Source organism: Bidens hawaiensis, unplaced genomic scaffold (assembly GCF_021521415.1).
Source record: "Bidens hawaiensis isolate Kalapana, Puna unplaced genomic scaffold, B.hawaiensis_p1.1 tig00002866_1, whole genome shotgun sequence".
Lineage (NCBI taxonomy): Eukaryota > Viridiplantae > Streptophyta > Magnoliopsida > Asterales > Asteraceae > Bidens > Bidens hawaiensis.
In genome coordinates, this window is record NW_027491154.1 from 121276 (window position 1) to 144682 (window position 23407).

General features: G+C 34.7%; 1 protein-coding gene and 1 pseudogene across 1 annotated transcript; both read left to right on the forward strand.

Moving 5' to 3' along the window:
• Positions 1 to 12336: 12336 nt before the first annotated feature.
• Positions 12337 to 14050, forward strand: LOC143621408 (clathrin interactor EPSIN 1-like; annotated as a pseudogene).
• A 4030-nt stretch (positions 14051 to 18080) lies between these two features.
• Positions 18081 to 20549, forward strand: LOC143621445 (violaxanthin de-epoxidase, chloroplastic-like). The gene is made up of 2 exons (XM_077092866.1): positions 18081 to 18218; positions 19237 to 20549. Exons 1-2 carry the CDS (start codon positions 18207 to 18209, stop codon positions 20506 to 20508), a joined length of 1284 nt encoding a protein of 427 aa, XP_076948981.1. The 5' UTR covers positions 18081 to 18206; the 3' UTR covers positions 20509 to 20549.
• The last annotated feature ends 2858 nt before the right edge of the window (positions 20550 to 23407 follow it).

Here is a 23407-nt window from a genome sequence, read left to right on the forward strand (position 1 = left end):
CGAGTCCTAGACTGACCCCTCTTTCTGCTCCCACCGCCTCGTTGTTTTCCCCTACCACTGCCTTCTGTGATTAATATATTACCTGTTGATTCACCTGAACTTCTGCGTCTTGAATCTTCTCCAAGAATCAAATCCCGAATCCCATCAAAAGTAATTTTTGTAGATGAACTACAAACCGCAGTCACTGTTTGCGACCAACTGTCGGGCAAAGAGGATAATAACAAAAGACCTTTAACTTCATCATCAAACTTAATGTCGACTGACACTAAGCGGGACAGGATCGAATTAAGATTATTAATATGCGTTGCAATAGATCCACCCTCTTTCATTCTTGTAGTCACTAGCTCTCGGATAAGATATACCTTATTTGCTGCAGAGGGCTTCTCATACATGTTGGATAGTGCATCCATCATACCACGCACTGTGGTTTCCTTCATGATGTTAAATGCCACATCTTCCGACAACGACAAAGTAATACATGCCCGAGCCTTCTTGTCTAACTTCTTCCAATATGCTTCTGACATTTTTTCTGGTTTTCATCTTCTAGCACTACATCCAAGTCTTTCTGACAAAGTAGTGCTTCAACCTGCATCTTCCTCCAACCAAACTTCTGCCCATCAAACTTCTGTATCATAACCTTTCCGTCTTCTGCCATGACAATGACTAAGCGAAACTTGAATAAAAATAACCCCCGAAAACCACAACAAAACCACCCGGCTAAACTGCCCGAAAAATATGCCCAAACCCGCTGCAAACTCACGAATTAACCCTAAACCTAATCAATAATAAGAAACTCAAACGAACTGAAAAAAAAACATGAACCTGTGCTGATCAAGAATGGCAAAAGAATTTTCCTTATTACGGACTGCCAAAGGCAAATAATAATAATGATAAAGCAGCGACGCTGTGATCTTCACAACTGTGAAAGGCAAACACAATGATAGACACTGTAGGTTTGACTTTTGAATCAATATGTATTTAACAATTTTGTCGGCAGTGGTTTTCAATCTCACGTATGAGAAAAGAAAACTAATTATAATTGCAAACTAGAAAGTGGCAGCTTAAAGTTCTTTTGTCTTTTCTTCGAAAAATTAATCCACAAAATCAATGGGATTGTGAATACCAGACTCCGATCAAACAATCTGAATTTCAACTATGGCCGGCTGCCAATAAAAAAAACTGAACCCTAGTTTGATCCAAACAACTCTAGCAATCGTATTTTTCCCGTGTGTAACCGTAACCTCGGCTCTGATACCACTTGTTAGGGATTCGAGTATTTCAACACACACAAACACAATATAATCTGCATGAGAAATAAAAACGAAGATGAACACGCGAGATTTAACGTGGTTCGGTCTAAACTGACTTACGTCCACAAGCTGCAACCAGGGTATTTTTATTATTGCTACTGCCTCACTCGTGAGGAATTACAACTACAACGATTACATTATATAGAGACTAGTTAGGGTTTCTAGCTTAGGGAACAAGATAACATAAACGTGCCCTAATAAAGAGATATATGGCCGTCCCAAAACCTCCCATGTCTTCCATCTTTATAAACCCATAAAACCATTTAATCCGTCTTCAAGTAAACCGGACCCAAACCGAGCCCAAACCTCCACAAACCCAACAATTCATTCTTTTCTTTTCTCTCAACATTATTTAAAATTGCTAATGGGCTTTATCTTGACTGGTATTGGAGAGGGAGTGGAGATCTGGGATGAAAGCCACAAGGTCTCGAGTTCGAATCCGATCCCAACCGGGTTATACAGCAGTGGGCCTTCGAGCAACGGGTTTTCTCCGGAACATAGAATGGTGGGCTTGAGCTACCCAACGCTTTCTAAGCTAACCGGCGTATGAGGTCGTTTTTTGCCATTGGGTTACCCCGAGTAGCCCAACTTTATCCATTGATAGTTAAAAAAAATATTATTCAAAATTCAAAAGGCTTGTTAAATAAGAAACATGTAATAAGAAAAACACAGAGTTCATCACGCGAACACATCTCTATAAGTTGATGGAAAGTTTTTAGTTTGTTTTAGATTTGTTTCTCCATTTCTTTCTTATGCATAACCTCCCTTATGTGTGCGATCTCGCCTCGGTCACTCCTCTAAGTGGTTGAAGTTAAGAGTTAACTCTGACTAATATGTTTCACGTTTTTTCATCATTCTAGAAAGGGGATTCCTACTTTCGCCCAATAACTTTGTTTCTTTTCGAACGATAAGCTTATTTCCCTCGTAGCTTGTATTTTGCTTCATTAGCGAACACCCACATGACATATGGTAGCTCATCCATCAATGTCTCTCCTTGCCTAGCCTTATGTTTATGTTTTCCATCAGGGTTGTTCAAAAAATTCGTAGCTCGAAGCTCGCTCAAAAAAACTTGGTTGATATTGACTCGTTTACAAACCGACCTAGCTTGGCTCAAATCATTTACAAACAAAGCTAAGCTAGGATCCACTAATTTACAAAACCAAGCATGGATGAACCTTGGCATGTGAACATATGTACCCTCCATAATGTTGCAATTTGCCTATCGTGGGTGTGTGGCGGACGTAATATATGTTAGACGTGTAGATCAATGCACCAATATTTGACTCGGGTTTTCACACTTGACACCTTGTTTCTCATCATCGCTTAAGATTGCCTATGATATGCCGAATCGACACAATATTCTCTCCCATACAAATTTTTTAACCTTTTGGCTTATGAAGAATGCTAAAAGTTTGGTTTCAACCAATTTGTGAAGTTTTCCCTAGCCACTAGCAAGAGCTATATTCATTCGACTGCTTTTGGACAAGGTCTGATTACAATGACGACTTTTGAAAGGTCAAGCTATCAACTGCCAAGACTAGGATCATATTCTACTTCGGCTTTCGGCTTACACGTGCGTGTAACTATCATTTCTCACATTTCTAGATTTACTAATCAATGGCATTTTGGTACACACCTAGCAAGTAGTATCACACATTCATGATCTAGGTTGTTAACGTCCTTGGTCTTATATAGCCACATATGGCCACGCCATAGGTGGCTTCTTGTGGGCGAATACACTTCATTAGCAATCCTAAATATATTTTTTGTACTATTTTTTAACCTATAATATCTTGATATTATTGGAATTTGTTATAAATATATTAATATTATGGTTATCAATACCTAATATATATTAGCTTTCTCCCCAAGTTTTCCTATTATATATATATATATATATCTCATTGTACCTCTTTGTAATATACACCTATTAATGAAATCTCTCATTTTCTCCCTACATCTCATTGTCATATTGTTTTAGCTATTAGGCTTATTTCACAACACGTTATCAACACGAGTTGCTATTGGAGTGGATCATATTTTAATAAGCCATGGGTATGAATTAATTAGATCATCTTGCAATCACGAAACAGGTAACAGTTTGATTTTATAAATATTTGTTTATAGTAGTAATGTCTGGATTCAAATATTATGTTTATCGGAAACCATAATCTTGTTCTAATGAAACAATAACCATTTAAATTATTTATTGGTATCTCATTTAAGATGAAAACAAACTGCAAGTGCATAACATATATTCTGATTATGTTTTCTGGGAGATTTATGAAAATTGTTAAACGATGGATAAATAGTTTCATCTTGGTTAATTTTAAACTAATAAATACCATTTATTTGCTTATTATAACCAACTTAAACTATTATTTATTTATTTACATAAACTATTATTACTGTTATATAAAACAAATAATCTCACAAACTATCAAGTCATACTTGATTACTATAATATTAAGTGTCTGATTAATTGTTTTAAAATTTTGAGTTTATGAATTAGTTCTATAGTTCAATAAGTTATGATTTTATATTTAGTTGATTTTTCAAAGTTCATTTATTACTCTGTTATGCACGTTAATACCATATTAATATGTCTAAAGATACGATTGAATCTAATTTATATGTCATTAGATGATTATAGCCTACTGATTTTTAGTCTTATTTAAGAGCACAATTCAATATCCAATATGTTGGGTCATTAATCATTTATATTCAACTTTTATTATCACATACATGATAATGGAAATTCATTACGATATTCATATAATAGTAAATAGCTTATTTGTGATGCAATGTTTTAAAACAAAAATTCCAGTAAACAACTACAATTACAATAATTCATATTATTGATTTATTTCTATTATTAGTTTGAAAGCAATAGTTATTTATTTTATTTTATGATTTATTTAAGGAAAATGTTTTCGTTGTATTGTTGTAATTCAAAATATATGTGGTACGTTTCAAGATGTATCATATTTAATGTATATTTAGAAGCATGATATCGTTAAAAAAAAGGGGCATAGTTTATTTTGCTATAATTTTAAAAAGAAGAAAAAAACGAATAGCATGTTTAGAAAACTGGTTACTATTTTATTATATGATTTTGTCTTTTACATGCTATCATGACCAAGAATCAAAATTATATCGATGATCAAAAAGATTTTATTAGTAGAATAATATATTGTATTATATTAAGAATAATTTATGTTAGTTCTGAATCTGCTTATTGTTAGTGAAGCAACTTTTACTTGATCGTCATCATTTCAAATCAATTTTTCTTTATATTTAAAGTGCCCATTAAGTTAAATAAAATAATGGAGAGAATGGCGGTTGATTTTTATTTGTATTTTACGATGACATGATATAATGCCTTGTATTGCATAATGATTTTATGGTATACCTTGTCTTTTATGTCTTATCATATATTAAATAGACACCGATGATAGCATAGAAGAAAACAACTATATAATCAAAGTTGACGTTTGGTATCGTTGTTACAGTAGATTATAAACATGTATGTAAAGATTTATCTATAACAGGACATCTGATATGTTAAACTCCATAAACCTCATAATTAAAGGTTATAAAATATTAGCATGATAAAATCTTACATGACTCATTCATGTAAAAACTTCTCAATATTTGTGATATGAAGAGAAGATTAATTATGAGGAAAAATTAGACAAAACCATTTTTTATTTGTCAAACCTCAAATATGCTCTTGAAGTAGCATATCATTAAAACATATGAAAGGTTTAATGTGATTATGTATCTGTGTTCAATAAAATTATAGAATAAACCATGAAAATGATTTGGTTTTATATCATTCAATGAAGTGAATGTAATCTTGTATTGATTGTTGTGATCATAGACATTGAAAAAAAAAACTGTAACGATGATTATAATAATAATGAGATCGGTCCTCGGAATTATAATTATACTCACGCTAATAATGAGAACGACCACCACAAGTGACAAAGTGATTGATCCTATATAAGATCAAAATATGAAGTACCAAAGTGAAATAACATGATCTCTTTAAATGATAATACAATGTTATCTCATATTTATAGTCTTGCATTAAAGAAGCATAATACAATATGATCATAAACCTGAAGTTTATGGATCATGATTATCTAACGGCATGACCGGTTAGACCAAACCGAGTCAATGATGTGAAATTTACTGAGGAACCAAAAAATTCTTCATAATAATTATACATGCAATTGCTCTCAAGGGAAATCATTAATTTAACAACTGAATGAGGGTGTGAACCCCTAGATGTTATGGAATTGAGAAAAGAATACACATATCCTAACATGTTACCATTTAGTGTTTTGATAAAATCGATGCATCGTCTAAATGGTTATCAAGATTGCAACTTGATGTTTACATGATCTATAGCTTAGCTAATAAGATAGCAAGCATATTATTACATATTGGTGTGTGTGTGTATATATATATATATATATTTGGTTACATTTGATTCCCTAGTTACTAATGATCATTGGAAGAAGTGTTGAACTTCATAACATATTATGTTCTTACATAAATTTTTTTTGTTAAAGACAATTACTCAATGTCTATAATTTGTTGCAAAGGCAATTATTACGAGAGCAAAGGTTTATGTTTGTATTTGGGTAAATATGTTTTTACATGTCTTAAAATCTAATTCACATCAAGCCATGATACTTCCTCCCCATTGTAATTGGTTTTTGGTCATTGACAAAGTATTTCTCATCTAATATTCCGTGTGTGTTATATACTGAAATTAATCTACCACAAGACACAAAGATGAGGTCACAAAGGAAGTTGGGAATTTATTTCCATACTAAATATTATTTGTGATTAAATACTTAGAGCCATCAATGAGATATTTGCTTATGGCTCATTGGTTTTCACTTTAGTGAATCGATATTCCCAACATCAGGGGGAGATATAAGACAGTTGGAAAATAAAAATTTAGTTGGAATGAATTATCATTGATCCTCAAACTAAATTATATAAACTGAAAATTCAAAGGATAATTCATGTATACAACTTAACGAATCAATTACCAGACAATTCACTGACCAAAATAGAGTGTCTATCTAAGACACATATACCAACTGCTAATGCTCCAATTAAAGTTGTCTAAGAAGGAAAAAAGCATATTGATAATGTGTCTAATAAACGCGTGTAACAAGGTAAACCAATCGATTCCAAAGGTAAAATATCTTCGCAAATTGGAGCAAGTATTAAAGATGGTCAAGTCGAGGTACAATAAAAAGGTCTCTTAAAAAACATGATGGTTCTTGAAAAACCTCAGGTACCTGAAAACAAAGAGCTCTTAGTAAATTATATTGTATCATGTCTATAAAGATATATGGAATCGACATAAAGTCGACGTCGTTGTACTTTTATTTATACATAAAATTAGCGCTTGAAATGATTATGAGGATCAAGATTCTAAATCTACCTATGAAAAATGATTGACCAAAGTGGAAAGACGCAAACATGGCAGAGTTGAATTCTCTAAATAAGGAAAGTTTTTGGACCAGCAGTCCATACAACTAAAGTTGTAAAATGTGTTAGATACAAACGGGTCTTGTATGTGAGTTATGAAAATTCAATCAAATTATATAAGGCAAATTGATGGCACAAGGATTTTGCAAAGACCTATTAGTGATTATTAGGAGACGCATTCTCCAATGATGGAAACAATGACTTTCCAATACCTAAATAGTCTGGTAATACAAAGAAAGAATTGATACGCGTCTAAAAAATATTATGATTCAGTTGATACTGAAAATTTACAAGAAAGTTTTTGAAGGATTTGAATTAAAAAATCATGTAAAGCAAGTTCTCGAGAAAACAGTGGTTGTTGTGTATAGATTTATATTTGAATATGTTACGATTATTGAATATGTTGAGCATAAATGGAACTCATGAAGAGTTTCCTAAGGTAGTTTGAATACTTGAAAGGTTAAGTGATACATCTTAATGATTGAATTCTTGTGCATCAATAAGCATACATATAGAAGAGAATGTACATGATTAGTACAATATCTCAATAAACAAAGAAATTGTACAATATGGATTTTTGATATGTGATACAAAATGATGTGTTAATGAGAAGTTTATGAAGCAAAAATCCTGGAAAAGTGAATGTGTATGCATAATTTGTCAAGTTAAAAAGAAATCCATGATGGATTGGTAAATGCATGGATTTATGCTTATTAAGTATGGATTAAATTATTTGGATTGAGCTTGATACAAATCAAGAGATATTTTGATAAAGAGGGAGATAAGTTGGATATAATTAGCCATACTTTTATCAAAATTTCACTCTTAAAAGTTCATTATAATCATACAGTGATGATAAAAACATCATCGAGAGAAAGTTATGAGATTTTAATGAGAAAGTTCTTATTAAAAGTCCTTGACACGATGTGATTATTGCTTGGCATATAGTTCGAGTATATGTGTAATTATATATTATATGTTTATAAATCCACCAAAGTGCATATAGAAAATGTTGAGACATTTTACCATGGACAAATTTAATCCTTTTAGCATGTTAAAGGATGTATAACAATGACTCTATATCATTTCCTATCTGAATATGAAATATTATTGGTTCGGAAATACCATAATTAAAAAATATGTGCATTATGTTCTACTGTTAGCTATATATGATTATTATTTTATTTATTTATATTTATCGGCTTGTGCCCTGCTAGGAGACAAATTGGAATGGGTTAAAACATATATTTCAGGTATGAAAGGTATATGTTTATAATTTACTAACCCATCAAAACAAGTTTGGTTAGTCTTGTTGATGCAGAGAAACACAACAAGATTATAGTGTTTACCAGATGAAGCAATAAAAGTTTTCACGTGAAGATCATACAACATTATTCAACTTAAGGATTCAAATGTTAAAGGACGAAGACGCAAATGATTGACTACAAAAGTTTTGGGCAACTTTCATAGAAGATTGATATTTACCATTTTAACGGATACATAAATCGGGGGGAGATAATACGCGCTGCACTCTTTTTCCCTTAGCTATGGTTTTGTCCCACTGGGTTTTCCTAGCAAAGTTTTTAATGAGGCAGCATCTCCAAGCGTATTAAGTTGATAACCAAGGGGGGAGTGTTATAAATATATTAATATTATGGTTATCAATACCTAATATATATTAGCTTTCTCCCCAAGTTTTTCTATTATATATATATATATATATATATATATCTCATTGTACCTCTTTGTAATATACACCTATTAATGAAATCTCTCCTTTTCTCCCTACATCTCATTGTCATATTGTTTTAGCTAGAGGTGGCAAATGGGTTGGGTCGAACGAGTCATGGGTTGAAATGAGTCATGGGTCAAACCGAGTATGAGTCAAAATGAGTTTGGGTCAAAACTAGTCAATTAAAAAAAGGGTTGTTTTGGTTTGGGTCAAAATAGGTTAAGGTCAAACTGGGTTTTGAGTTTTTTTTTTTTTTTTTTTGTGAACGAAAATAACGGCGGAAACATTTTAGTTTTTTTAGATTTTTCGTTTTTCACTTATATATTAAGTTATGGTTTTTTTAATTATTTTTTTTGAGGGGTTTTCTTTTAAGATAAAAAACCCTCAAAAAAATATTCAAAAATAATAATAAAAAAATTATAACTTAAAATATAAACCATTAAAAAAAGTAAAAACACTAAAATGTTTCATACGTTATCCTCGGTCCATAAAAAAACATCTAGAATCGAACCGAAACCGAAAGAATCGACGAAAATGAAACAAAGAAACAAAAAGCCAAAACCGGACCACATCAATCGAAATCGAAAAAATCAATCAAAACGAAACTAAAAGAATTCAAACCGAACAAAAACAAAACTGAAAAATAGAACAAAAACGAGTCCGAAATCGACCAGAAAGAAACAAAAGAAACCAAAACCCAACACGTCACGGGTGAAAACTCGTGTTAACTTGAAACCTGAACCGAACCCCTTCCGATTTGAAACCCGTTTCGTGCCGAAACCTGTCTTGTACGAAAACCCGTTCTGATCCGAAACCTGTCATATTTCCTTAGGACACTAACCCACATCGACCCATTTCTTTGAACTTGTCGACCCATTTTGACCAGAAAATAAAAGGATGGAATTTCAAATGACTCATTTTGACCCATTTATTTATAACCATTTACCCAAACCAACTCATTTAACTTTTAAAACAACTCAAATTGACTCATTTGAAAGGGTTTGGGTCAAGATTGCCACCCCTAGTTTTAGCTATTAGGCTTATTTCACAACAGAATTGTATTTTTGTATTATTTATAATTATCATGTGCTTAAAATAGGATCGGATAGTTTGTTGTAGTTGGTTAGGTCCTCCTCTTTTATATCTTGACTTTGTATTATTTAAGGAGACTTTAATAGAAATCATTCTGAGATCCTATAACATTCTACTTTTGATAATAATAAAAAAAAAGAATTTTGTTTATTTAATGATTTGTTATTACTTAGTTAAGTTAAATAACAATTATTTGAGTATCAGTTTGGAAAGAAAGATGGATTAGGAAATGTATATGGGCTTAGGGTCCTTGGGCTTGAGAGTATATAAACACCCCTAAACCGACCTGAAAGTCTCATTTCCGTTCTGATCCGAAACCTGTCATATTTCCTTAGGACACTAACCCACATCGACCCATTTCTTTGAACTTGTCGACCCATTTTGACCAGAAAATAAAAGGATGGAATTTCAAATGACTCATTTTGACCCATTTATTTATAACCATTTACCCAAACCAACTCATTTAACTTTTAAAACAACTCAAATTGACTCATTTGAAAGGGTTTGGGTCAAGATTGTCACCCCTAGTTTTAGCTATTAGGCTTATTTCACAACAGAATTGTATTTTTGTATTATTTATAATTATCATGTGCTTAAAATAGGATCGGATAGTTTGTTGTAGTTGGTTAGGTCCTCCTCTTTTATATCTTGACTTTGTATTATTTAAGGTGACTTTAATAGAAATCATTCTGAGATCCTATAACATTCTACTTTTGATAATAATAAAAAAAAGAATTTTGTTTATTTAATGATTTGTTATTACTTAGTTAAGTTAAATAACAATTATTTGAGTATCAGTTTGGAAAGAAAGATGGATTAGGAAATGGATATGGGCTTAGGGTCCTTGGGCTTGAGAGTATATAAACACCCCTAAACCGACCTAAAAGTCTCATTTCTACCATCAAGCCTCCCTACACACTCAATAACACACACAAAGGGCATAAGGGAATGGAAGAAAACGATTAAAATGGAAAGATATGAAAAACCAGATTTTGAATCGAATTCTTGAGAATTTGATTCGTTTGAAGAAAACTCGTTTTGATTCGTTTATGAATTCGACTCGATTTGTTTATGAATTCGACTCGACTCGTTTCTAAATTCGACTCGATTCGTTTCAGAATTCTATTCGATTCATTTCAGAATTTGATTTGATTCGATTCGTTTGTAAAATTCGATTCGATTCGTTTGAAGATGCATTTTCTGAAGCTTAACCCTAGTCGGGGGCTCTGCCCCTTGACCCTACTAGGGGCTGCCGCCCCTAGGACCTCGCCGCAGGGGCGCTGCTAATGATTTTACTAACCTAGAAATATGATTTTGGTTAGGAGTAGTGAAGTGATGTTTGTAAATTGTACATAGTTAGTCGTGCCCAGCTGAGAAGAGGTGTGACCATAAACTCAAAGAGGAACTCGATTCAGGTGAGTTTCTAGACTCATTTTCTTGTTGTGTTTTCGGGGCTATGTGCATACTCGATTTGATTAGTTAATACACTTACTTTAAATGGTAAGTTTATACTAGATGAATGTCTTGTGAATGATAAATGAACAATGTATGAATGTAGAAAAGGTTAGAGTGTGTGTGTGTGTGTGTATATATGTATCCAACGTATGTACGATTATATGGTATAGTTGTATGGTTATCGAGGAAGAAGGGACTGGACCCTAATAATATTCGAGGAAGTAAGGCGAAATGCACATTAAAACGTAGAGATAGTATGCATGAAATATGAAAGAATAAAATATGAGATACGAAAATAAAAAAAGTATGAACGTATGCATGTATGTAAGAACAAAAGATAGATAAGCAGATTAAGTAAGTAATAGGTGTCCGCGGATACGTATGCGTAAGAATGTGAATGTAATGTATTTCGCATGTTTAACTAGAACTCACTCAGCATGGCTGACTTTTAGTATGAACACAGATAAATAAGCTAAGGCAGCTAGCTTGAGAGAGACACATGGCATTGGACTGAAGAGGTTGGCATCTTGAGAAGAATGTTATGACGTTTTATATTATGTTTTAAGACAAGAGTTTGATTGTTATGAAGAGATTTGAATGACTATGTAATACACAGTTAAAGTTTAATATTTTCGCGAAAGTTTTAAGTCAGCCTGATAAATAGAACTGTGTTTATGAGTAAATCCGATATCCAAGTAAGGCACCTGGACACGAGGCCTTACAGATCCTTTCTCTCACATGGTATCATTCCCACTGGACGGAATCGGGTTGTTCCATGGACAGTGCTTGAAAAGTGCAGCAAGTTGAGTAGGCTCCATGGGGTCACATTCGGGTAGGTTAACTTGAGTAGTAGACGAACCGAGACAAGGTTAAATGTGATTTCAAGATATTGATTTTCGGGGCTGCCACGGTTGGGCCCAACTTTGAGTTGGGAAGAGGCATGGTGGTGGAGCTCAATAAGGTGGCGTGGGCTAATATGGGTAATCGTATCATCGATGTGATGTAAAACATCGCACCTTTTAGCATGGAGTTGAAAGAGTTTCACCCAGAAGTAAGAAACCTTCACTCTATCAAGAACATGGACCTTGTTTTGAATGCTAGTAACGATGTAAACGGGGTGTAAAACTTGGGGTTTGGGATCAGATTTGTCTCCAATGTTCGAGAACAGGAAAGGAAAAAAGATGGTCTATCTTTATTTCAAATGTTGTGGACATATTAGCAAGGGCTAAAATGACAAATTGTAAACCCATTAGCACTCTTGTTGAAATCGGTTACAAGCTTAGCGCTACTATTGGGTCTCCAGTTGCCGATACTTCCTTGTATCGGAGTCTCGCTGGGCATTGCAATACCTCACCTTCACTCGGCCCGATATCGCTTACACCGTACAACATATATGATTATTCATGCATGACCTTAGGGAGTCGCATCTCAACTTTCTTATACATATTCTTCGCTATCTAAAAGGTACGCTACATCACGGTCTTCAAATATCACCATCCAAATCCATGAAGCTTACCACCTACTCCGATGCGGATTGGGGTGGTTGTCCCGGGCTACTGTGTTTTTCTCGGTAACAACCTAATATCTTGGTCCTCCAAACGCCAAGCGCCAAATGACCATCCCACGCTCTAGTGCAGAGGCAGAATACTACTAGAGTGGCTAACTCAGTAGTGGAAACAAGTTGGGTCTGAGATCTTCTTCTCGAGCTACATACTCCTGTACGTGATGCCACTTTTGTATAATATTGTCCGAGACCAATATGCGGATATTATTACTAAGGGCCAACCGAAGCACCTCTTCACTCGCTTTCGATCCAGTTTGTGCCTTTGATCCAATACGGCTCATCTTGCGGGGGGGTGTTAACCGATAGTATCTTGATATTATTGAAATTGTATTTTTGTATTATTTGTAATTATCATGACTTGAAATAGAATCGGATAGTTTGTTGTAGTTGGTTAGGTCCTCCTCTTTTATCTCTTGACTTTGTATTATTTAAGGAGACTTTAATAGAAATCATCGAGAGATCTTTCTCTCACATTATCGTCCTTCATGGATTCGATTGGTTAGGCCTAAAACCATGGTTTTCAAAACCAGACTAGCCCAGTTGGTTAGACTAAGAACCGGGCATAGAATCGGTCCGATTAAGCACAGTTGCCATCATGTTCAGTTTTTCTTTTGTTGTTAGTGACCAACTTATTTTAATAATCATTAAGTCACTCTCCTGTTTCGAAGACGTTGAACCAAATGGAAAAGACAGTGCAATCAATAACATAGTGGCATTGTTGAATGATAAAGATAAGATACAAGCAGCTAGAAACAAAGCCACTGCAAATCGAGATAAGTAAGTGACATTATTGTTTTTATTTTCATTTACTTTAGTTTTTACTACACTTAATGGAAAATGCTATTTAGTTATTATTAGGTATATCATCTACTGGAATTACATTTAGATCAGGCAGTAGTAGCTTTCAGAAAAGTGGTCAATGTAGTGGATTTGGTAGTTCAAAAGACGGCGAAACATTTAAAGATAGTTTTAAGGTTAGAGATCAGTCAGATGAAGATAGGTTTCAACCAGGTAAATATAAGCCACGCCGCAGCGACACCTCCTAAAAAATGTCTTCTCATTATGACAGGTTTGATCTTTTTACTTGCATGACAAGGTATCCGTTAAGTTCTGTTGTTACTAATACTGTAAGATTAACCACAGTATTGATGCATTAAAAACATCACAAACTTCGAGTGAGCCTACAAACAATAATGCTGATGATTTTGATATTTTCGACCCTCGTGGAACGTCAGCTGCAAGTAAATCTGGGCAACACAGATTCTGGTCAGTAGAAGCGCTCAACATGTGGATTAGTTTGGACAGAGTTTAATTGGTGACCTTTTGGCTGCACCGACATCTGGGCCCACACGGGATTTTAATGGATATAGTAAGCCATAAGAAGTAGATTTGTTTGCCGCCGCTGCTTTTGTGTCAGGGCCAACAAATGTAGCATCTGAGGTGAACTCAGTTCTCATACAAGTTAGATTATCAAAATTAATCAGTTTAGATTCTGTTAAAGTTAATGTTTTTGAGTTCGGGTAAAATTTGCAGACTAATGTTGATCATTTTGCATCTCACCTGCAAGTTCTTCGGTAGTCGGTACCACCAGCTGTTGACTTTTTGACATCTCCACCCGTAAGTACTGCAGTGGAACCTGAGATCAAACCAGTAGGATCTGAAAAAATGTCAACCTAAACAGTTGACCCGTTTGCCGTGGTTCCAACGAACAGTTTTGATACTTCTGACATTTTTGGTTCATTTTCTTCTCATGCGGGTTGAGAGTCTACAGAGCCCACACAGGGCTTCATGGATAGTGGCAACTCAAACAATCAAAGCTATAAAACTCAAGCTACATCTGCACATTCATTAAAGAATGATGGTTTTCAAGTCAAATCTGGAGTTTGGGCTGATTCTTTGAGTCGTGGGCTAATTGACCTTAATATATCTGGACGTAAGTAAACCTTTTTTACTCGTCCCAAATTGACCCTAACGAAGCCTATTATGGGCCGGCTTACCGGTCATATTAACGCTAATAAATAACTATAGTTATACATGATAAGATTTTTTTTAAACTTGTGCAGCCAAGAAGGTAGACCTGACTGATGGCGGTCTGACCTGACTAAGGACTTTCAAATTCGTTGTTCATGGGTCAAGCCATGGGCACTGGATCTGGGCTCGGTAAATCCACTGGTTTTGCAGCTCCAGCAACGACATATATGGATGATTTTTTCTGAGGCCTCAAAAACAATACGATTCGTTCCAAAAGTGAAACCTTCTTTTATTGGTTTCACAAAGTTTATACAATTACTTGTAAAATGTTTGATTCAAGCGAGATCATTTGTGTCGATAACATAGTAGCGATTAATGAGACTTTTTTTGGGTGTTTTATAATGTTGATGTTGTCATTGGTACTTCAAGTAGAGATTCAAACCGAACCACTTACTGATAATTTTATAGATGAGTGATCTTAAAGTTGCAACTACTTGTGCCTTTGATTATTATCATTTTTAAGTTCAATGATAGGGGGGGGAGTGGTATTCTCCTCACACACCACACCCAATGGTGATGTGCCACATCACCAACCCCAAATCCATCATATTTTGATAGAATTTGGTAGGGGTGGTGGTGTGGTGTGGTTTGACAGGAATTTTTTTGTTTTGTTTTTTTTTTGCCACTTAAAAAATAAAAACACTATTTTACTATAACTTAAAAAAATAAAAACAATAGTTTACTAGAACATAATTCAACTTAAAAACTAGAATTAAAAAATAAAAGTTACAATAAACATCTACTCCTCGTTTGAATCCGGAAATTCCAAACCTAAAGAATCTGTAAGCTCAACTAGATCTCATCTCAATCGATGGTGAATATCTTTATCCCGTAAGTCAAATTTCACATCATCGGGAACGGGAACTTGAGTAGGAAGATCTGGTACCCAATCTGGAGAAATTGCATTTCCATCTTCTTTTATTAACATATTGTGTAATATGATGCATGCATACACGTAGCTAGAGATCGTGGCTTTTTTCATTGCACGAACCGGTCGACTAAGTATGCACCATCTACCCATTAAAACACCGAAAGCTCTCTCGATATCTTTTCTTGCTGATTCTTGCAACTTCTTGAACGCTTTTTCATTTTCCTCGACAGGAAACGAAAAGGATTTCACAAAAACAGACCATTGTAGGTAGATACCATCGACAAGATAGTAGCCACGTCTGTAATATCTCCCGTTGACATAATACGGACAGAAAGGTGTTGTACCATTTGTTACGCTCTGAAACAACGGTGATGTGTACAGAACAGTGATGTCGTTGTTTGAGCCGGGAACACCAAAATAAGAATGCCAAAACCATAAATCATTTGACGCAACCGCTTCTAGTGATATGGTCGGTCGTTTGATATCACCCCTAACATACGCCCCTCGCAACTCCCGTTGACAATTCCTCCTTCGATATGTGTACAATCGATGCTACCGAGCATCCCTGGAAAATGCTATCTAGCCTCATGTGCGGCGTAAAGACGTGTAATGTCGTGTCTTGTTGGTTTTCGTAGAAACTCTTTGGCATACAATTTTATAATCGCGTTACAAAAGAATTGTAGACATTCACGTGAAGTTCTCTCAGACATTTGTAAGTATTCATCGAATTGGTCGGGTGGGTTACCTTTCGCTAATTGACGAATAGCGGATGTGCATTTTTGAAGCACCGTAAAACTTCGTTTGCCCCTCGCGTCGTAAGATTCTTGAAGCCATTCTTCGTTTGCTTCGACGTCGGCTACAATCTTTAAAAATAAAGATTTCGGCAAACGAAAGTGTTCCCTAAACGTCTCGTCATTGTATTTCGATTCCTCCACAAAATAGTCGTTCATTAGCACTTCGTGGGCATGTATACGATCACGCTCCACCATTTTTTTTCTTTGGACGGCTCGGGCCTTCAAGTTCGTTATATAACAACGGGAACCATTCGAGAATGTCATCGTCCGAAGACGAAGAGCTATCGGTGTCTAAGGGAACCAAGTATTTCGGAAATTCCATATCTTTTTGTTGTGAATGAAGGGGAAGATTGAGAGTGTTTTGAGTTGGATTTGGTTATGTTTTGGTTTTATATTGTTTTTTTTTTAATTTAACCCCCCCTCCCAACGGCTCCTTCCCCAATGGTCATATACCTCGATAAACACCCCCTCACTTGCGTGATGGCTATCACCCCCCCCCCCCCCCATCACGCGTGATGGGGGACCGGTGCGGTGTTCGTGAGGCCATCCCGCACCTAGCCGCTAAAATGATCCTTTTTGCCTTGTAAATGTAATGATTATCAAATCGAATCATTGCAGATAATTTGGTACATGGATAACATCTATCCAAAGCCGAAAGTAATCTATCCTTTGCTGTTTGGAGGTACATCAGGTTTGGACTCATAACCGAGGTCTCGAGCAGCGCTGATTTAAGGATTCAACATAACTTAACTGATAGATGCATATTTAAAAAGAGAAAAACATGTTTTTGCCACATAAGCAGTCCACGTCATCAAAAAAACTAACTCGGTTAACTTTCATTTGGTATGGATCACCAAAGGAAAATACGTTCAAAATTATGACTATAGGTAAACATTTCCTGAGTTGAGTTTGGTTAATCACGGCCAATAAGTCAAAGTTCAGATTGTTAAATTCCAATTTGATATATATTTAAACATATTTTATGTAACGTATATAAAAAATTAAAATATAATCAAAAACTGACATTCCGGTTTGGTTTTATACGGACAGCTTTTTTATTTATAAACCGTAAATCAAACCTTTTGCTAAGGTTTGAAAATTCTGAAACCGACCAACCAAAAGTAAAAACAAAAACCGACCTTGAAACCAAATCAACGACCGGTTTAAAGGGTTTCACGATTTCAAACCAAACTGTGAACTCCCTACTCCATAGGTTGGTTGTATATGGGCTTCAACAGGGGTTGCGAAGGTGATATGACTTGCTAACGGGGCTTTAACACCACGCCGGGGCGTTAAGGCCCATACAATAAAGAGGGAAATGGTATAGTGGCACCGGGGCTTTAACAAAGAAATGATGGGATCTAACAAGGAAATTGTGGAGCTTTGTGGTAACCGGGTTCTAAACCACAACACGATGCTAAATAAATGTGTTAGTTAAAGCCCCGTTACATACGTAGCGACGTAGTGCTAAGTAAATGTGTTATACTGCCCTTCGTATCTCCCTCCACCCACTTCCACTACCTTCTATCACGTTCCACATTTGACATTTGCACACACACTCCATTCTTAACTCCATCACCACTTCCTCATCACCTTCTCAACCTCCACCACCCGCCGTCCTCCGTCCACCTCCACCACGTCACCTCCTTATCTCCGCCACAAACTCACATTACCTAAAACACGAACCACGTCATCAGCTCTTCAGACGAACGACGCCGTTTCATCCAGTCCAGATTTATGCTCAACGGAGCCTCGTGATTTCGTTAGTGACGTCAGAATTGTTGCCTTCGTTGGAGAAGGCGCTGTCAGTCCTCTCAAATCGGCTTCGTGGCTTGATGTTATGCGTCACACTGTAAGTAGTTGTTATCTTATCTGTTTAATGTAGCGTTGATTTCGTTTAGGTGATTACAGGAATTGTAATTTATCATGATAGTTTATTCGATTGAACTAGGGATTCTTGTTTTGTGATATTAATTTGAGAATTCTACAATTAGGCCAGTATTATTACTAATGTGAATCAATTAAAGCTCTGATTAGATATAGGATTCACACATTTGTAATTTACTAATTTATCATGATATTTCATTCGATCGTGCTACTGCTTTTTGTTTCGTAATATTAAGGCGAGTAGCATTAGTTTATGTAAATCAGTTCAAGCACTGATCAGATATAGGATTCACACATATGTTATTTACTAATTTATCATGATAATTCATTCGGTCGTGCTAGGGCTTTTTGTTTTTTTAATATCAGTTTGAAAATTCAACAACAATTAGGCGAGTGAGTCAGTGACATAAATGATGTGAATCAGTTAAAGCTATGATCGAAATTTAGGTAGGGTTGTAAACGAACCGAACCAAATCTAACAATGTCTTGTTCATGTTCGTTCCTTAAGCTTTTATCTAACAAATGAGCGGTTCACGAACACCCGACCGAACGAAATTTCCTGTTTGTGAACACAAATGAATATAGAAAATGTTTCATTTGATTTGGCTAACTGGGAATGGTTAGTGTTTACGGCACACTCCGACTACCATGCTCGTGTTGGTGTTTTATTACATTCATATTCATATTTAGTTTTACATATAAATTAATCACATAATACTCGTATATATTTTTTGTTTTTATAGTTAATAATTTTTCTTAAATTAACATGATAAGATTAGAAAAGTCATTAAATATATTAAATTCTTTTATAAACAAACATAAGCGGACGTATATGAAAACATTATCAAACGTTCACGAACACAATTGAACGAACAACATGTGTTCATGTTCATGTTTGTTCCTTTATTAAATGAACCAACATAAGGAACATCTCGCATTTGTAATTTCATAACTGTTAGGTCTGATTATAGGTTTGATTTCAGGCAGAGAGATTGAAATGGATTGATGACAAATACGAGATGCAGGTATTCACAGACAATATCCCCAAATCTAAACCAAATGTTGAAAGTATTCAAAAGGTATTATCAACTGCAAACATTTTGCTAATTGTTTCAGTAACAAAACAAGAATCCGTTGAATGGATCCAAACTTACAGTCAAAACATCCCAAATATAATCTGCTTTGATTCATCACCACAGTTAGAATACAAATTAGGAGGATCATTGGTTCAAGTAGAACAAAAGAGTAGCATATTCAGCCAATTTAACAAGAAAACAAAGGAGACTATTGAGCTAGCAGAAACCATATCTGAAGCATGGATAAGACATAACTCTGATGATATAAGATTCTGTATATTAATCATTATCAATGCTTACATAAAACCAGTTCCGGTTTTGAAAAACTTGAGAGCTCAAGGCTTTTCAACCCTGAATTGCATGATAAAGAACTGTGGACCACAGGTTTTAAACTGTCTTCTAGATCCAAACTGTAGAAAAGCTCTGCAATGCTTGAATCAATGTAGCCCGGTTGATCAAGTATGCAACTATAAATGTATTGCATCGTATGAAAGCCCGATTCTTGAACAATTTTCCCTTTGTGTTTTGCAAAAACACAATTGTCTCGATTTAGATGCTAAGATACCTGAAAAACCATATGTTCCACCAATGGTTAGCTTCCGTGACAAAATATTATCACATGAAACAGCTGAGGATCTCTTTATCGGTTGGCTTGGGAATCTTGATTGGAGTTGGTGGGTCGTCGCAGGCCAAAACCCGGCATACGATCAGTTCCCGTGTCAATACCAACTTTTCTATAGGGGAAAGGCACGTGGGTCGTTTTGGTACGAGCCTGTTTTTCAAGTGAAAACATTAGATGATAAGCTTGTTTGGAGGAGAAGAAAGTATAGGGTTAAAAGAGGGGAAGTAGTCGGCACATTTTATTTTAGTGTTTTGGATAATGGGGTCGTGTCAAATGAGTATTGGACGATTGTTGATGTTAGTGAGGATTTTAGTTGGGCTTTGTTTCATTATAGTGGTGCTGCTCGTGTTGCGGGCCAGTCTTACACGGGTGCGGTTTTGGTGAGTCGAGACGGGGAGTACCCGAAGGAAATTGATAAGGATAGATTAATTTCGGCTTTGGATAGGTGTGGTATTAAAGAATGGGAGTTATTTGATGTTGATAACTGTTCATGTAAAGATCCACCATTGGGACTGCCCGATGGTTCGCGTTTGCATATGACCGTTAAGCCCGAGTAGATAGGTAGTTTCAATGAGCAACCCAAGACGCCCCATATGCATACGTGTGATACCGTATAATGTATATATTGAACTTTATTGTTTTGATGATGTGTTTTTAATTTTTTATGTAAATCTGTAGCATAAAAGTATATAATTGTTCAATCCAAATTCATTGTATTTTAAATTGAAATAGTTACACAAAAATGGGGCAATTTCATAGAATAGTAATCAAGTTTCAAAAGTGCTCCAATTAGGTCACTCAACTTTAAAAATTATTCCAATTAGGTCACTTAATTTTCATATTTTATTAAATTAACGATTTTAACATGTTTTTTTTAACATTTTTATTTTTTGTTTCACATAGGAAATCTTTTTATCTTTTTTTTTATGTTGACGTTGAGTGGCGACGTTGACTTTATTTTTTATTTTTGAATTTTAATATAATTAACATTTTTTAATTTTTTAAAAATATAACTACATATGTTGCAAATTCCGACCCCCACATCTTATCCTCCATTTCTTTCTTAACATACAGAAAAATCGGCGAGACTCAATTTGAAGATTTAGTGACCCGATTTGAGAAAAATATGCATGAGTGATCTAATTGGAACACTTTTGAAAGTTGGTTACTATTCTATGAGATATTCCCCACAAAAATATAGGAACTAGAGATTGTGAAAAATCTTATGTTTGTAAATTTGGATGGTTTTTATTATTTATAAGCTGTGCATATTTTAGTAGATGTTTGTGAAAATTATGAGAAGACAAATTACATTACACATGACACTAGAGCCTAGAGGTGCACAAATCATTTTTTTAATGCGGTCTTGGGTAGGAGAACGGTTCCAGGATTGGTCAAGAACCGCGTCATACAGGAACCGGTTTCATGTATAATTGGGTTTTGACTGGGTTGGCCGAGTTTTTATCAGTTTCTTTGTCTGAGTTAAGTCCGGGTAAAGGTGGAACCAGGTCGGGTCTGTACCCGGGATTTATGCCCAAGTCTATTAATGACACAACAGCACAACCCTTGGGAAACTGGTCTCATAGGAGGTGACGTTCAAAAATAAAAATTTAGGACGCTTGGGGCTAAACTTGTGATCTGCTTATGAATGTTTGGACTACGTTTGTAATTTTCCGTTTTTGGAAACCAAACATGCATTATTTTGTGTAAAATAATGGACCTTGAACGGTGGACGAGAAAAGAAAAAGAGAAATAAAAATATAAGGTAGAAGAGAAAAGAAAATGAGAAATAAAAATATAAGGTAACGATGATATCAACACAACTATATTTTGTTATACAAATGGAATAAAATTTTCGTCCCTTGTGTATGGTTTTTCGGAAATATGCTTGTATAGCTACATTATAATAATGTAGAAGTCTCATAGTTTAACATATTAACGTTGTTGACGTCTAATTTTTTATTTGGTAAATTGTCACATCATAATATCTCTCTGAGACGCCAAACATTGTATTTTATCAAAAGGATGATCATATAAATTTGATAAGCTTGTTGCATTGTTTAACTATATATACAGAATATCCATGATACATTTTAAAAAATAAAATAAATATGTAAAACAGGTGCAACGTTATCAACGTTTATATGACCAAGAATGTTTATCGTCTGCTATTTGGATATACTTTTAATAAATCGCATAAATTATGTGCTCTGTCTCTCTTGAAATTTCGAGAGTAGTTTTTTTATTTAACAATTTAAATTTCTAATTATTCTGCTATAGTTTGGTTTAGTCTTAAATCTTAACTACAGGAGGCCCATTACTTTTTCCATTTGTGTGTAAATTTAGGTCGGAATTTTTACTGGGCCAGGTTGCCCAATTTTCAATATTTTATTTTTAACAAGCAGTGAATTCTTCAAATAAGTTACTGGCTAATTTTATCAAATCGAGATACACTCGTCTTTTGATCCAGTGAAAAGCCCTCACCTAAAGCCTACACCCGTGAACACTCGCCCGAAGGCACGGTACTGTGGTGAGATAAAACACGTTCAGTTTAAGGATCCAACTAAATAAAAGTCATCTACTCGCCTAGTCTTTCATCATCACCTGGTGCACAGAAACTATATGATGGTGGCAGGAATCGAACCGGGGTTACGTGGAACATCAAGTCTCTCCCACACCACTCACCACAAGCTTCGGCTTGCTAACCTTTTGGTTGTCAAATTGAATCAGATCATTGAAAATTAATTTTAAGGGTTTTTTTTAACAAATTGATTCCTATTTCTAATTGGCTTCTATAAAAAAGAAAAAAAAGAAATATGCTGAGAAATGTAAGTTTACTTTAACTTGGACAAAAAAACATGGTAAAAAGCTCAAAGTAGGGTTTAAACATTGACAATTAATAAAGAGAAAACAACGTTAATCACTCTACTGTATGCCCGGGTTGATTATATTGTTTACCAATTATTTATAGCGGTAAATTTTTGAAGAAGTTCGGTGTCGATCAAATTTTGGTAGTAAATTTAATAGAGAGTTCGAAAAGTTTAGGATTGATGGACCCTTAAGTGGGTTTGCCCCTGTATTCTAGCATTTCCTTTGAAATGTATCTCTTTGAAAAATCATATTTCTCTAACTTTATCTTTCAATTCTTAAATTCTTTAACCTTTTACATCTCATCCTCCGTTCTTATATCTATAACTTTTTAAATTGGTATTTTTCTTTCTTCCATAATTAAGATACAAACCGAAATGCTTAAGCTATAGAACGAAATGTTTAAAGTACAATCTTTAAATTTAAGATATGTGATAAAACTTAGAGATGAAGATTCACTATAGCAAAGAGAAATGGAGATTATCTTCTGTTTTAAATTTTGAAGATAAGAAAGAAAATAGATATAAGTGCTGTTAAAAAAGTATAGAAACCAATATCATAAGGTAGTAGAATTTTGAATTAGAGTTG